Source organism: Ascaphus truei, chromosome 17, assembly GCF_040206685.1.
Source record: "Ascaphus truei isolate aAscTru1 chromosome 17, aAscTru1.hap1, whole genome shotgun sequence".
NCBI lineage: Eukaryota > Metazoa > Chordata > Amphibia > Anura > Ascaphidae > Ascaphus > Ascaphus truei.
Window position 1 is genome coordinate 22629164 of NC_134499.1, and position 16950 is coordinate 22646113.

Consider the following 16950-nt stretch of genomic DNA (forward strand, 5'->3'; position numbering starts at 1 on the left):
TCCACAAGATGGCAGCGCCCTTGGATTGGTACCGCCGCGGAGCTCTGTGTTGTCTCTAGGCTGCAGCGGACGTAACGTCGCTGCGTATGACATCACCAATTAGGTGACGTCATACGCAGCAACGTTATGTCCGTGACGACGGACTTCCGTGCTGCAGCCTAGAGACACCACGAGGATGCCGTTAGGAGGATTTTGAGTTTCAAGGTCTATGTTATACCATCTTTGTAGTCTTAGACTCTCTTCCTTTTTCACCAACTAGGGAATCACTCCTCTCGTGAGATTTTGGGTGTCAGTACCCGATCCTCAGTGTGTGTCACGGGCATATTGATCTATGTGATCTTATTTAAAATGTAGTGTCTTTTGGCCTTCATTTTGATATTTTATGTTCCATTGTGTCATATAAAGATTTATGTACTAATTTCGGTCTTTCTCGTTATCTTTCCATGCGCTCCTATTTTTGTGTTTGATCTTCAAAAAAAGGTTAGACATTTTTTTTAAAAAGGAAAGGTATACAGGGATATACCAAATAAGTAAACATGGGAAGGATGTTGATCCAGGGAGTAATCTGATATTGAATATCGGAGTCAGGAAGGAATTTATTTTTCCCCTTATGAGATATCATTGGATAATGTGACACTGGTTTTTTTTTTGTTTACCATCCTCTGGATCAATATACTGTAAAAAATTAAAATATAGACTAAAGTATCTGTCGCCTAAATTTACATAGTTACATAGTTACATAGTAGATGAGGTTGAAAAAAGACTTCCATCCATCAAGTTCAACTTATGCTAAATTTAGACAACAGATACTCTATCCTATATCTATACTTATTGATCCAGAGGAAGGCAAACAAAAAACCCCATTAAGGGGAAAAATTAATTCCTTTCCGACTCCAAGAATTGGCAATCGGATTAATCCCTGGATCAACATCCTTCCCATGTATACTTATTTGGTATATCCCTGTATACCTTTCCCATCTAAAAAGATATCCAACCTTTTTTTGAACAAATCTATTGTATCTGCCATCACAGTCTCCATGGGTAATGAATTCGACATTTTAACTGCCCTTACTGTAAAGAACCCTTTCCTTTGTTGCTGGTGAAATTTCCTTTCCTCCAACCTTAAGGGATGGCCCCGAGTCCTTTGTACTGCCCGTGGGATGAATAGTTCTTTTGAAAGCTCCTTGTATTGTCCCTGAATATATTTGTATATAGTTATCATATCCCCTCTTAGACGCCTCTTTTCTAATGTAAATAAATCTAATTTAGCTAGCCTCTCCTCATAAGTTAGAATGTCCATCCCCTTTATTAATTTGGTGGCTCTTCTCTGCACTCTCTCTAGTTCCATAATGTCTTTTCTTAGGATTGGAGCCCAAAATTGTACTCCATATTCAAGGTGTGGTCTTACTAATGCTTTGTAAAGGGGCATAATTATGTTTACTTGCCTTCCATCCATTGCCCGTTTGATGCAAGATAAGATCTTGTTTGCCTTTGCAGCTACTGCATGACATTGGGCACTATTGCTAAGCCTGCTGTCTACAAGCACTCCTAAATCCTTCTCCATCAAGGATTCCCCCAATATATCTCCATTTAATTTGTAAGTCGCCTTTTTATTCTTGTATCCCAAATGCATAAAATTACATTTATCTGTATTAAACGTCATCTGCCATGTACCTGCCCACTTTCCAGTCTCTCCAAGTCCTTCTGAAGAGAAATTACATCCTGCTCTGATTCTATTACCTTACACAATTTAGTATCATCAGCAAAGATGGAGACTTTGCTCTCGATCCCAACCTCAAGGTCATTAATAAACAAGTTAAAAAGCAGGGGTCCGAGTACCGATCCTTGAGGTACTCCACTCACGACTTTAGCCCAACCTGGAAAAGTTCCATTTATGACAACCCTCTGTTGTCTGTCCTTTAACCAGTTTTCAAACCAGGTGCATATATTATTAGAGTCCAACCTTCTTTATTTTGTACACCAACCTCTTGTGTGAAACCGTATCAAAAGCCTTTGCAAAATCTAAGTAGACCACATCAACGACATTACCCTGGTCTAGATTCCTACCTACCTCCTCAAAGAAACAAATAAGGTTAGTTTGCCAAGATCTATCCTTCAGAAATCCATGCTGACTATTACTAATAATTTTATTTTCCATTAGGTATTCCTGAATATTATCCCGTATTAAACCTTCAAGTAGTTTCCCTACTATTGAAGTCAGGCTTACAGGTCTGTAATTTCCCGGTTGTGATCTAGCTCCTTTTTTAAATATAGGCACCACATCTGCTTTACGCCAATCTTGTGGTACTGAGCCTGTGGAAATGGAGTCCTTGAATATTAAATATAATGGTTTTGCTATCACTGAGCTTAACTCCTTGAGAACTCTTGGATGTATGCCATCGGGGCGAGGTGCCTTATTTACTTTAATTTTTTCAAGTCGCTTATGAACTTCTTCCTCAGTTAACCAATTGTTCATTAATATGGAGGTTGTGGCTTCCTCCTGCGGCACTACTATTGAACTTGATTCTTCCCTGGTAAATTTAGCATTGGTTGAACTTGATGGACTTATGTCTTTACTCTACTATGTATCTGTGAAAGCCCCATGGGGCAGGGCCCTCCGTTCCTACTGTAAAAATGTGTTTATGTTTGTTACTTATTGTTTACTTATGTACTTAGCGCTATGAAATATGTTGGTAAATTATAAGTAAATGACAATAATAATAATTATTATTATAATGAGAGGGGGGAGAAAGAAGTGGGGAAGAGGGGGATGACATGGGGGGCAATGGAGTGATGATCACCACCTTGCTGCCACCACCAACACCAACAACACATGGAGTTCTCAGCAGGTTGTACACTCCCTTGCTTGGGAGCCCACCAGGGGTCGCTGTTCATAGGAGCTGGTTAGGGGGCGCTCTGATCTATCCTTTCCCATCTCTCTGCTCGCCCAATATAAAAACAAGCCCTTCCCAAGACGTCACTGGCGAGCCTTTCCCCTGGGAAACTACAACTCCCGGCATCCTTCTGGCGGCGCTGAGGAACGTCACATGGAGACGCCCTGCCCTTGGAACTACAAGTCCCGTCGTGCTTTGCTACCACCCCCCCCTTCCTCCTATAGCAGCCAAGAGGAGTCCGGCTGACAGCAGGGATTGGCCGGCATGGAACATCCGGGCTTCTCAGGAGAGGAAGTAAATGACGTTTCCTTCACGGGCTGGCGCCGGAGGAGGAGGATGGCTGCGCAGGGAGGTCGGTTTAGTGAGGAGAGAGAGTGGGCAGCGGCGGCCGCCGGGAGAGGGGGCAGCCGAGGGCGGGTGCCATAGACATGGAGTCGGTGATTTAGCCTTTATGTGCTGGAGTTGTTCCCAGCTCATGGTATTAATCCTACCCCCCCCCCCCCCCGCCGGGAGTTGCTCCCAGCCCTGGGTATTAATCCTAGCCTCCCCCCTCCCCCCCGGGAATTGTTCCCAACCCTGTATATTAAAACCTACCCCCCCCCCCCCGGAGTTGTTCCCAGTATGTGTATTAATATTTATATGTAGAGATGTTTGTATGTAGAGCCACATACACACATTATAAGGGCTTGATTACCCCGGAATCTCTTCTAGTCATCCTTTGTTTGGCTTTGTATGCGGATTAGTAATTGTGTGTGTTATTAATTGGAGTGGATAGAGTCGTCATGTTTTCCATAACGAACCATTGAGGTTCTTAACTTTTTAAATACCTTTATTGGGTCACACCTTAGTTGGTTACGTGTGCATATGTTACTACAATCCATTGACACTTGGTGAATAATTCGTTTGGTGTCCACTTTTTAAATCCCAAGAAGTAAATTGTCTTTAATCTTCTGTTTATAGCATGTGTGAAGTTCCCAGTGTGTATGCTTCTGAGAAATACATTTTGCGAGCATATAGTATACCAGTACCATATATTTACATTACCATATCTTTACATGTGAGTTTGTGAACAGTTGTACTTTGCTCCTGTTAATTATAATACTAGTTGCTTTGGCAGCTGAGTCCAAGGGCCACATCATGACACTTTGGCCCGGGCCTCCGTTAAAGAGCCATTTTCTAGATGTTTGACGGTGCCTTTATTAAAAAGGTACTTTTTCTTGTATGCAAAAGACATAATGTTCTAAACTGTTCTGCAGCAAACAGGCAACAAATGGTTCAAGAACATCTTGTATGTTTTGTAAATCTTGCGTTTAAAGTTGTACATAAGTGTTCAACAATATATGTACAAAGTGTCTATTTAGCTGGTGCTATAACCTCCCCCTCCCCTATTTAGCTGGAAAGTATTTTCTCCCAGATTAGGACTCCGATAGTGCTGTTTAAGGTAATGGTTAGGTCAAGGACAGGCAACTCCAGTCCTCAACAGCCACCAACAGATCTGGTTTTCAGGAGTGAGCCACCTGTGCTGAAGCAGGGATGTTCTGAGAACCTGACCTGTTGGTGACCCTTGAAGACTGGAGTTGCCCACCCCTGGGTTAGGCACTCCTATTTGGTTAAGGTGTGCGTTGGTCTGAACAAATCATTTTTATTTATTCTGCCTCTGGGTAAATAAGGCTGAAATACGTGCCTTATTTACCCAGCTAACTGGGTAAATGGCCCGTACCATATATGTATGTCCTGTATACATGTGGACTAATATTAAAGTCGGCATATGTTTTATGAAATTTACCTGGCAAATGCAGTATGTCAATTAGTATTTACTTTTTGCAGAAGTAGCCAAGTTTTTACATACACAGAATGGAATTCCCCCTTCAAACCCAGTCAGCAGTGGGATGGATCCACTCCATGCTTGCAGTATTCTCCAACAGCTTAAAACAATGTATGACGAGGGCAAGCTAACAGATATTGTAGTACAAGTGGATCATGGGAAAACCTTTTCTTGTCATAGAAATGTTCTGGCAGCAATCAGCCCTTATTTCAGGTATGTCCTTCACCATCCTGCAAATATAATATGTATTAAAAAGAACATAATTAAGCAAAGAATAATTTGCTTTATCTCTGCCTTATATTTTTATTTTATCAATGATTTGTGATTTCTCAATTGCTAAACAATGTTATGAATACATGGCACATCTAAATAACCTTTGTGTGTGATCTTTGCCTTTTGAATATAAAATACATAGAGTAATGTTTGCATCTTAACATTGTATGTCTTTATTTATATAGCGCCATTCATGTACATAGCGCTTTACAGCAGTAATAGACGTAATAATTATATAAATAACACAAAGTGGAGAAGTGCTTCAGACATAAAAGTAACATTTTGGAAAAGGAGTCCCTGCTCTGAAGAGCTTACAATCTAATTTGTTAATGAACGTACAGAGACAGTAGGAGGGCATTCTGGTAAGTGCGTCTGCAAGGGGCCAAGGTTAATCTATGAGGTGTTCATTATCTGCCATGGAGCTGCTCATATGCTTCCTAATGCAGGTGTGTTTTGAGGTGGGTCTTAAATGTGGATAGAGAGGGTGCTAGTCGGATATTGAGGGGAAGGGCATTCCAGAGGTGTGGGACAGTCGGTGAGAAGGGTTTAAGGTGGGAGAGGGCTTTAGATACAAAGTGGGTAGAGAAGACATTCTTGAGCAGAATGCAAGAGTCGGAATGGTGTATAGGGAGAAATTAGGGCTGAGATGTAAGGAGAAGCAGAAGAGTGTAAAGCTTTAAAAGTGAAGAGAAGAATTGACTGATACAGGATTTGATGGGAAGCCAGGAGAGGGATTTCAGCAGGGGGGACACTGAGACAGATATTGGAAATAGTGATTCTGGCAGCATTTAGGATAAATTGTTGGGGAGGCAGGAGGTGACGGGAGAGAATGAGAGTCTGTCAGTTTTTGCAGTCGAGCAGCAGAGGAAAGGGCATATCTTGGTAATATTGTGGAGGACCTGAGCTTCTCCCCTAAAAATTTTCGCAGGAACAGATGGGGGATCTGAGTGTGACGGGAAGGGAACATATATTCAAAGCTTTATTGATAACTGAAACACGGAGACACACACACCTGACGTCGTTCGCGCGGCGCCGCTTGAGGAGCTTGGTCGCGTCCTCAGCTTGCATGGTGGTGCCGCAGGGGGAAGAAAGGTAGATGTTCGGGAGCCACGCTCATACCGCATTATAAGCGGATCTGCGTTGTAGTGGTTTGCGCTATAACTGGGTTGAGCTGTAGTTAGACAGGGAGGGTCATGGTTTCTGTTTGAGTAATGGTATAACTGTTGCATGTTTGAAGGTAGAGGGAAAGGTAACAGTAGAGGGAGGAGTTAGTGTGTGAGCATAGGGATTATAGTAGGAGCAAGAGGTTTTAGAAGATGGGAGGTAATGGGGTCAAGAGGGCAGGTGGTAGAGGGAGAAGAGATCAGCAGCAACACATCCTCCTCTGTGACTGCAGATAAAAAGTCGAGGAATGCAGGAGGAGAGTTAGGAAGAGGTGTACGATGGGAGGAGGAAACGGGATGGCCTGATGTATGGATTCCACCTTTTCCTTGAAATAGTCGGCAAAGTCCTGAGGTGAGATGGAGGAAGAACAGGCAGCAGAGGGTGGTCTGAGTAGGGAGTCAGACAGAGAAGAGTCGGCGTGGCTTAGACGTGTGATTGATGAAGAAAAGTAGGTTTGTTTAGTTTGAGAGGGAAGAGTTGAAACAGGATAGCATCAATTTGTAGTGAAGGAAGTCTGCGAGTGACTTCCTGCAGAGGCATTCAGCGGAGCGTGTGTGGGAATTTAGCCAGGGTCTGTGGTTCAGAGGGCGAGAACGGCAGAGAAAGCGGGACGTGTAGATCAAGAGATGAGGATAGGGCAGAGTTGTAGTTCCTGACCTGGTTGTCTGTCTGGAGCAGAGCTAGGAGAGGGAGTAGTGTAAAGGACTCAAAATCTGGTAGGTTAATAGAGCACAGGTTTCTGCAGAGACTAAGGGGAGAAGTGAGAGAGGAGATGATGGTAAGAGTAGAAAAGGGGAAATTGAGAAATCGGAGAGAAGTTCTTGGTGAAAACCAGGTCTAGGTAGTGGGCATCCTTTTGGGTGCTGGTTGCAGTTAACTGTTGAAGGCCAAAAGAAGAGGTTAGAGAGGAAAGCGGGAAGCCCAAGGGAGAGGGGGGTCATCAATGACAGTTGAAGTCCCCAAGTATAAGAACATGGGAGAAAGAGCCAGTATTCAAAGTGAGACAGAAGGGGGATGAGTAGAGGTAAGTGGGCAATAGATGACCACCACGTGGACAGGGAGAGGAGAGAAAAGCTCCTTGACATTTATACCATGTAAGACAACTTGTGCTTTATAGTTTGAGTTTTTTTTTTTGTTTTTGTTTTTTTTTTATCCCCTCTGATCAGATGTGATCAAACATTTAATGCATGTATTGGCACCATCATTCACTGACTTGGAAGATAAAGCTATTAAATTAGACTTGTGAGAAGTTGGTGGCAAAATACTCACCTGTACAAGTCATATTTTCTGTTCTGCATGCAATTTTAATAACTGCTCAGTATTTTTTTTGCAGATCTATGTTCACTAGCGGCCTTACTGAGAGCACCCAGAAAGAGGTTCGAATAGTAGGTATTGAAGCAGAGTCAATGCAGCTTGTACTGAACTATGCATACACCTCTAGAGTTCAGCTGACTGAAGCGAACGTCCAAGCTTTGTTCACTGCAGCAAGCATCTTCCAGATCCCCTCCCTACAGGACCAGTGTGCTCAGTATATGATTAGCCGCTTGGACCCACAAAACTGTATAGGAGTATTTATTTTTGCCGATCACTATGGTCATCGGGAACTTACAGACAGATCTCAAGACTACATTCGTAAAAAGTTTTTGTGTGTAACCAAAGAGCAAGAGTTCCTGCACTTGAGGAAAGATCAACTCATAAGTATATTGGACAGTGATGACTTGAATGTTGATAAAGAGGAGCATGTTTACGGCAGCATTATATGTTGGTTTGAACATGAACGAGACACAAGAGAAGTGCACCTTCCGGAAATATTTGCCAAATGTATTCGCATGCTTCTTATGGAAGAGAACTTTATTGAACATGTTCCTCCCATGTTTGCACAGGTAATGGCCAAAAACTGTGTACAAAAGGGAAAGATTAGTGCCAATGACTGTAGACGACGACTTGGGATGACTGCTTCTGAAATGATAATATGCTTTGAGGCAGCCAACAAACACTCAGGAAAGAAGCAAACTGTGCCTTGCCTAGAAACTGTCACAGGAAGAGTATATAAACTATGCAAACCACCCAATGACTTGAGAGAAGTTGGTATCCTTGTGACACCGGATAATGATATTTACATTGCAGGGGGCTACAAGCCAAGCAACAATGATGTCTGTATAGACCACAAGGCAGAGAGTGATTTCTGCTTGTACGACCATTCGAACAATAGATGGCTACCAAAAGCCCCCTTGCTACGAGCTCGAATAGGCTGCAAACTGGTTCATTGCTGTGGTAAACAGTATGCAATAGGTGGTCGTGTTTATGAAGGTGATGGACGAAATCCACTGAAATCTGTTGAGTGCTATGATGGTAGAGACAACTGTTGGGCAGCTGTAAGTTTAATGCCGGTTGCGATGGAGTTCCATAGTGCTGTCGAATATTCGGATAAAATCTACATTCTACAGGGTAAGGCACTTAAAAATATTAACTTTTTTTTTTTCTTAATGGATTACATTTGCTAGGTTCTATTTTATCTTGTGTATATCTAAATGCAGTGGCTGATTAAGACCACCTGAAGCCCCTAGACACCAAGACATTTTTTTTTTTTTAAGGACCTTTCTTTGAGGCGGCTCTCCTCCTGCAACGTCATGACATCGCTATTTGATTGGTTGCCAAGACCATGCAACGCTGCAGGAGGAGTGCCGTTCTAGAGAAGGCAAGACATCTATCACTCTCCCACCCACCGCCTTTCCCCCTCACCGACACGTCTCCACCACACACACCACTGCCCCCACTGGAAGAGGGAGAGTATGGCAGACAGTGACCACCGGGCTGCTGCATGGGGAGCTGCAGCACTTGCCCACAACATTCTACAGGGGCCCTAGGCACGTGCCTAGTGGGTAATCTGGTACTGTCTAAATGTGATCATGATTCTTCATACGTTTAACAAGACAGGGTAAGTATGATGTGTGTTTGTCATGTTATCCCTGCTAGTGACAGAAAAGAGGTGATGCTGATACAGAAAATAAATGCACTATCAAGTAGAACCACAAATAATGACTTGACTATCCCAGCTCTCCCTAACACATTCCTGTCAAAGATTGAAGACTGAGCCCTACATCAGGATGTCAGGGTATACTAATCCTTCATAGGGACTAAAAATCGCTAATCTTGCTATTAAAACGACATGTGCGTATGAATTTTTAATTTTTTTTAATGGTAATACAAATAAAAAAATGTGATAGTGGATAAAAATGGAAATCTAAATTAAGGGTATTGTGAAATTATCTCAAGTATAACTATGCATCTAACACTGATCAATACAACATTTATAGATACAAATCTCAAATATACAAAGCTGGAATATAAAAACCACATTTCTGTCCAAAGATGGATGCTGTTTCATCATCAGCTCCCCCTCACCATCTCTCTCTCTCTCTTCCCCTTAGCACGCTGACTTTCAGGTCAGACTGCTAGAGGTCGCTCTTCCCCTGCCTTGCAGATTCCTCTACCGGCTTCTGTTTGTCGGGGCATACCATTTCCCCCCGCCTGTCTCTACGGGGGGTGGGGGAAGAAGGGAGCGGGCCCCCGGGATATAGCTACGCCCCTGAATCAAGAACAACCTACTAACGATAGGGCTCTAAAATTACACAAATACTGATGTCAAAGTTGCATGTCTATCCACAATATTTAAATATAAACATGTTCACCATTTAACCCTGCATATCTACAAATATAGGTTTCTATGATGTATGGATCAAAAACAAGACCCAAAAACAAAGATCATGGGTACAAAATAGATGTATATTGAATTTTGACTTGGTATATGCCCATTAAATGAACATCTACATAATCATAATTCAGTATCTTAATGTATGATCCCAATTCAATCATATTACCAGATTCAAACTAAGCAATTATCTAACAGTACAAAGAGAGAGGATTATCATGTTAACTGTCGGTGTGTGCGCAAATATACCAATAAGCTACTCCATGAGTTATGGATCTCTTTTGAAAGGAACACTATTAATTTCTATTAAAACTCCTTTGAGACAGTCTGTATAGTAAAGATCACTGGATTTTATTTATTTTTTTTTTTAAAGTCTTTCCCACAAGGGGTTGAAATCATAAGTTTCCAAACCTACCAAACTCATTCCCTTTGGATCCCCCTGACGCTTTAATGAAAGGTCTTCACACCATGTAATATCTAGTCATTCAAGATATTCCTCCGGTGTGCCAAAAAAACGTACCCCAAGATTTCTTTGGGCACTCAATAAACATAAATATATCACATATTGTATTGTGATAAGCTCATGAATGGTGACTCGAAATTTGTGGTGATTTAAAATGTTTTCTCTTATCTTTAATAAAACCACACATTTTACATTGCGTCTTCCCACATTTAAAACAGTCCTTGGGCTTACTTGTTGTCCTTGATGTGGTAGTGTTGCTTTTCTCCTTGTTTAAAGCCCTCTGGATTCTTGGTGCCAATATTAAATAAAAAATTAACAAATTTTATTGAAGTTTTTCCGGGGAGTGGGAAAAAATAAAGGCGGGGGGGGGGGGAACATCCAGTTAGAATTTTACAGAGCAAATCATCTAACATTCAGTCACACAGTCAGTGTGTGTATATATAGCAGTTTTTACAACATAATTAAGTGGGTATTAATTTCTGATTGACCAGCACCCAGAATCCAAGGCTAATCTGCGCAGGTGTCGTTAAGACTGACCAGTTTTTCCATGGTGCCAATATTCTTAAAGGTTTTTGGCCTTGTATATTTATGTAGCTTTATCTCAGAATTGGATCTGCTTTGAGTAATGGCCAATGTTTATTTAAAACTATAACTTTGCTCGTTTACTTTATCTAGTAATAATTTCTTCTCGGTTATTCCATCATTCTGTATTAGAATACTTTTTTTTTTTTTTTTTTTCCTAATTCTGATCAATAATTCCTGTCCACCTTGCATACCCTCATGTTCTCTCAATATCTTTATCCCTTCTCTCAATTTTTCTTTCAAAGCCATTGGTTGATCAAAATCCTCATCTCTTGTACAGTTCCGTTGTAGCCTTTGGAACTGACCCAAAGGGATGTTTGACTCATCTTTTTAAGGTGATTACGATCTGCAGCTAAATACGTATTTACATCAACAGACTTAAAGAATGTCTTTTATGATTTCTCCGCCGTCATTGATCTCTAACTGCAAATCCAAAAATTGTATCTATCTCAAATCAATATTAAGTTAATTTTAAATACCCATATATTGAATGATTGCAAACTATCCTCTCCATGCCAGATAATCAATATATAATCTATGAAGTGCTTATCACATTTTCAAAAAGGATTGTTCCATAAATTAACATTCCCAATATCCCATTACTACATTTGGATAACTGTGTGATCAGGATTGTTCATGTATCAAGACAAGAGTAGGTATGTGGGGTTGTCCTGGCATCCCTGCAAGGAACAGAAGAGGATGCTGAAAATAAATGAACAATAAAATAGAACCACAAATGACTCTTTACCATCCCAACTCTCTAACACCATACCTATGTCACAGATTCAAGACTGAGCCCTACTACAGAACATCACTTTCAGAATGTCAGAGTATACTAATCCTTGATCGGAAGGAACATGTGACAGGAGAATAAGTGTTTTGGAAGACTAGCTATAAGAGCGAGAACACCAAGAGAAGGGCTGTTTTAAAATGTCAGTACAATCCTTTTCGTTCTGGAGCTCAATGGTCCATCAGCAGGTTGCAGTGCTTGGAACACTTGGTGGGTGACAGAGCAGCTAAATCAAAGTTCTCAAATGCAGTTCAGATGTATTTTCTTTTTGTACTGCTGTTATGCTGAATTGAGACATTTAGAGGTCTATAGGACACATTCAACAAGTGCCAGTACAGATTATCACACCCGTTCCAGTGTTGACGCCCACTGACTTGAAACACTGTTTTTTACTTTGACTTGTATTGGCCTTTAGAAAGTTCCTTATATCTAAAATGTTTGTCATAATTTGAGGCTTAGTGCCTTCTGTTTTTTGGTTTTTTTGGGGGGAGGGGGTGCGGTTCCTTTTTTATGGAACCATTATTTTTGACTGTATTTTATACATATGCATTTTGTGTACCCTTTCCCATACTTAAATAGTTTAGTGTTGATGTGTAACTATTTATTTTATAATCTTTACGTGAAAAAAAATAATTTAATTTTTATTTTTTCCATTCTAGGAGATGTTTTTCTGTGTTATGATCCTCAAAGAGACTACTGGGGTTACCTAACGCCTATGACTGTGCCTAGAGTCCAAGGGATGGCAGCTGTGTACAAAGACTCCATCTACTATATAGCTGGAATCCATGGAAATCATCGCGTGCTTACCGTAGAGGCCTATGATACTGAACAAAATAGGTGGACTCGCAAGAAAGATCTTCCATGTGACCAATCCTCCAATCCATACATTAAGCTCTTGGTCGTCAAGCATAAACTCCACTTGTTTGTTCGAGCAACCCAAGTCAGCGTTGAAGAGCTTGTCTTCCGAACCAGTAGGAAGAACTCGCTCTACCAATACGATGAGGTTGTTGACCAATGGAAAAAAGTCTACGAAACTCCAGATAGGCTGTGGGATCTTGGTCGTCATTTTGAATGTGCAGTTGCTAAACTGTATCCCCAGTGTCTTCAGAAAGTTTTTTAAGATGTATCGGCAAATGGCCTTAACAAGCTGATATGTTGTAAAAAGGAAGAGAAATGACTCAAACTTCACATTTGTCAGTATTTAATGTTTGTTATAAATGGACAACTTTTTTTTTTGGGGGGGGGGGGGTGTGGGTGCTTTTAAAGGTTGCGGTGAAAGGGTGCGGCTTTTTTTTTTTTTTTTTTAAATGATTATATAAAGCTTCTCACCATTGGTGTGTTCATTGAAATCTGAGTTTACAAAGTGCAATTATCAGTTTTTTTGTTTTTTTGTTTTGTTTTTTTTTCCTTCATGATATACATGTAATGTCATTCTATGTTTTTGTAGGTAGGAAATGTTTAAAGTTAAATTATTAATTGCTTTTGGGGGAACCAACATAACTATGCACTAGAGTGAAGAAATTGAGCATTTACTAGTTTAAAGGTGCAGTTCCACTTACTGTTCATTTTATTCTTCTCTAGAAGTTTTCTGTTGAAGAGATGGTAATGTGAAGTCATTTCAGAACCTCGTTCAATTGGTCAAATTGTGAATTTTCTAAGTACTATATATATTTCTTGTCCCTGACTGGTTGCAACTGGAATTACACCTGCATTCTTTAATCAGTTAGGTTTGAGCCCCTAACACGAGCAGTATGCATTGTGTATTCCATCCTATTTATTGCTATGACACACATTTAAGTGATATAGATGTTTTATGTCTGAGTGCCTTCATCTTACAGCAGTGGCACTATATTGGGTAGTACTGCATCTTTAAAGTAGGAATTTTTTTTTTCAATTACGGGTAAAATCTGAGGCAATATCACTAGGTTTCGTCCTTTCTGTTTTCATAGAAAGAATGTCTGTAGTACTATAAAACACTAGACAAGTCCGAATAGGTTACCCTTTTCAGTGCAACGTACTGCAATCCCCTGCATAACTGCTATACGTTTGCAGTGTACATTTGTTTCTGAATCTTTTTCTTTAATGCTTTCTCGGCGTTTTATTTTGTATCCAAGACAGAAACAGATAGCTACAGGACAACAGATTTTTCCAGACAACACAATTTTTATCTGAAGTTATTTAAAAGCACATGATGCTTAAACGGGTTTTATCCTTGCACATGCTTTAATATTGTATTTCAATGGTGCTAAATCTTTTTAAAGCTGACCAAGTTTAGGATTAGCGTAAATTGTTTTACATTTGATATGGAAACACTGAACAGGCTTGTGAAAATGGCTAGAAACAAACAGGAGGAATTTAGGGTTTAGTTTAAGCAGGGTAAGCATTGTCACTCCACAGCTTGTGTGTTTGTGCTATATGCTATACTACTGCAGAAATAACTTAAAGCCAATGGAAGTTTGGTGGCAATACAGTGTTTAGACTTTTTTTCTCCTTTGGTAATAGCTGGCTTTAAAAAGGGAGCAGTCTTGCAAGCTTCCTTTTTTTTGATATAACAAGCTTGCAAAAAGTCACTACCCACAGTTCAATTATTTACTAGCTTTACCTCCTTTGTTTGATTTTTGCCAGACCTTTTGCATGGGAAATTTTGTATGATGAGGTTTATGCATCTACAAGCACCCAGATGATGGCTTCAGAATATAGAACTAAATGAATGAACAGAGGGAATCCACATCTACAAAATTTGTGGAAAGTGTGTAATGCATCCCTTTTATTGTGGAATATACAACGATTTGCCTTTTTAATAACCGCCCATGTCATATTGCAGCCTAACTTATTGCAGATATGTTTAGAAATAAGAAGTGGGAAACACTAATTCTCATCAATTGGTGTTCGGCAGTTTCACTTCATTAAACTTTTGTCCATTTGTGTATTTCACATCTAGTATAAAAACTGTGCTTGTGACATGGATTTTCTGATTCCTTTTAAGAAACAAAATGCCCTGGTATTCCACTCATCCTTTTTTTTTTTTTTTTTTTTTTTGTTTACTTGAAGTGAAACTTCTGTCTAACCATTCACTACAGTCCCAGTATTTGTGGTAGAATTGTCTTGTTGGTGAATATCCTGTGGAATTGGGAGAATATAGTGGAAGGAGGGGGGGAAATGGCAACACCATGTACAATAACAAGCAATAAGCTACGAAAAAAACTCACTTGCTTTGGGAGGCCAATGGGTATGCCAGCCATTGGTGGGTACTGCAGTTGCACTTGTGTTTACTTCTGACATGAGTTAACCCCCTCACTGCCAGTGAGGAGACGGCCTTTGGTGATTGGAATAAATTGTAACCTTATAGGTGATAAGTGTTTGTTTATGCCCAGTTCTTGCACAAAATATACTGTGAAACTGAAAAAACTCCGTGAAACATTACATACCTCATCCAGTTGACAAATTCCTTATTTCCTTATTTTTGTTAATCTGGTTTCTACATATCCTGTAATTTTGGATTTATAGCGTCAGTGGTTGGACATGCATTCAGCCACGTTTCTGTACACGTTCAGCATGATATATTTCCATTTCCAGTGGCATAGTTTTTGTGGTTGCAAGCTTTGGGAAGCACCCTTCCTTTTTACTGTGTTGCTTTAGTACATACGATCTAACTTGCAAAAGGTTTATGTAACGTTTTTGTTTTATATACCTGTAGTTTCTTTGAACAGGATTTCTTGCTTTTTGACAATCTTCTATTTATTTGTGAGTATCTCCATGTGTAAACTACCAATGATATAACTTGAATACCTGATAAGTCTGGGTCTGTATTTAGGTGTGATGTGGTGTGGATTTTTTTTTTTATATATGTGGCAGCATGGGAATTTCTAATCGCTTTAGGTATATATGAGCTTTAGGACTTCACCAGTCTTCTAAACTTCTCATGTGAAGTCCATATGCGGTCTTGAAAGCATATGTACACCTACAGCTGTAAAGCGGTCTTATTTTAGTTCTTTTTAAGATCCATCATGCAGGGACATCTGCTATAACTTTGAACTGCTGAACACTCACAAATTTAGAGGGTTAAAGGAGAAATCTGTCCATCCACTTGATTGAAATCTGGGAGTCCCTGAGAGCTTAACCGTGCTATTTTCAGCTCTGGGCACCCTCTGTTTCCTGAGATGATTACTGGCAAAATTATGTTTCCTGGTTTTTAAGTAATCTATATGGTGGTCCAACTGATGTTGCGGCTTCCTATTGCCCAAGACTGTGCAGCCGTTTTTGTTTCCATGGAAGGCGATTTATATCCGGTATGTATCTTTGGGAACCGGGGTCCCCGGAGCTGAAAATAATAGGGTTTGGCTTTGGAGTGCCCCCCCTGATTCCCAACTGTTGAAATAATTGGGAGGTAATAAGTGTAGGGGTGTCTGCTCCTTTTATGTATCAAAATACCCAGCTGCACAACTAGGGCAAAAAAAAAAACCCATACCATGGTCTCATTGGGAATTATTTGATTACATCTGGTGCTGTTCTTGACATGATTTGACACCATATTTTGCAGTCTGGGAAACCTGAATACATGTTATCTATAATAGATGTGGAGAGTGAATTGAGCAATTACATAAAGTCTAGTCTAACAGAGCCTGAGACTTTTTGTATACTTATCAGAAGGCTAATGTTAAGGTTAGGGCACAACTAGTTGTATTCCAGGGGTGGGCCTGAGCCACTGATTGAGCCATCTGTGCTGAAGCATGGAAAGCCTAACCTGTTGGTGGCCTTTTGAGAACTGGATTTGTCCACCCCTGTTATACGCCTTGCCCAATAATGCCATTTTTTAAGTGCTTCCCCCCCTGTTTGTATAGAAGTGTTGTCAAATGTTTGGCTAATTTTATCAATGGTACAACGACATATTGCACAGGAGTAGTGGAATTTCCTATGCTCTAATTGATGCATTGTATTTGGTAGCTGGCTGGACATCTTTTTTGCCATTGACACATTTTATATTGTATGATAATAAATAAATGTTTGACCTAATCCTTCTCTGGACATTTTTGTTTTATGGTTGGTTTCATTCATATAGTAACCCCACACATTATTTTAAGCTGTTTAACACTGTGTGTACGGTTCAGTTTTCAGGTAGGCCGGCAAGTGCAGTGAGGGTAAATTAGTTTTTTGTTTTTCTTCTTTATGCAGTTTGCCACGGTTCCACACTTCTGCATTCTACTTGATACTACTTTTTTTTCATATTATAAAAATGTTTTTGTTGAA

The 16950-nt window shown here is 40.2% G+C and overlaps 1 protein-coding gene and 1 long non-coding RNA gene across 3 annotated transcripts in view; one reads left to right on the top strand and one right to left on the bottom strand.

The window, feature by feature from the left end:
• Positions 1-3105: 3105 nt before the first annotated feature.
• Positions 3106-16716, top strand: KBTBD8 (kelch repeat and BTB domain containing 8). Of its 2 annotated transcripts, none has more exons than XM_075574273.1 (4): positions 3106-3246; positions 4722-4932; positions 7490-8604; positions 12363-16716. In XM_075574273.1, the coding sequence occupies exons 1-4, from the start codon at positions 3159-3161 to the stop codon at positions 12821-12823; spliced, it is 1875 nt and encodes a 624-aa protein (XP_075430388.1). In that variant the 5' UTR covers positions 3106-3158; the 3' UTR covers positions 12824-16716. The 2 variants fall into 2 exon arrangements, with proteins under 2 accessions (XP_075430388.1, XP_075430390.1); XM_075574275.1 differs by having other exon boundaries at positions 3241-3372.
• The window catches only part of LOC142468126 (uncharacterized), a 40735-nt gene continuing 27433 nt past the window's right edge, over positions 3649-16950 (bottom strand). The window contains exon 3 of the long non-coding RNA XR_012788585.1: positions 3649-4949. This is a non-coding gene — a long non-coding RNA (uncharacterized LOC142468126). The remainder of the gene's footprint in view (positions 4950-16950) is intronic.

Bases quoted from the DNA above. Each gene is read 5' to 3' on its own strand.
- KBTBD8 (XM_075574273.1), top strand. From the start codon at position 3,159: ATGGAACATCCGGGCTTCTCAGGAGAGGAAGTAAATGACGTTTCCTTC. The intron at 3,247-4,721 runs GTCGGTTTAGTG...TACTTTTTGCAG, and splicing joins GAGGATGGCTGCGCAGGGAG to AAGTAGCCAAGTTTTTACAT. The intron at 4,933-7,489 runs GTATGTCCTTCA...TTTTTTTTGCAG, and splicing joins GCAATCAGCCCTTATTTCAG to ATCTATGTTCACTAGCGGCC.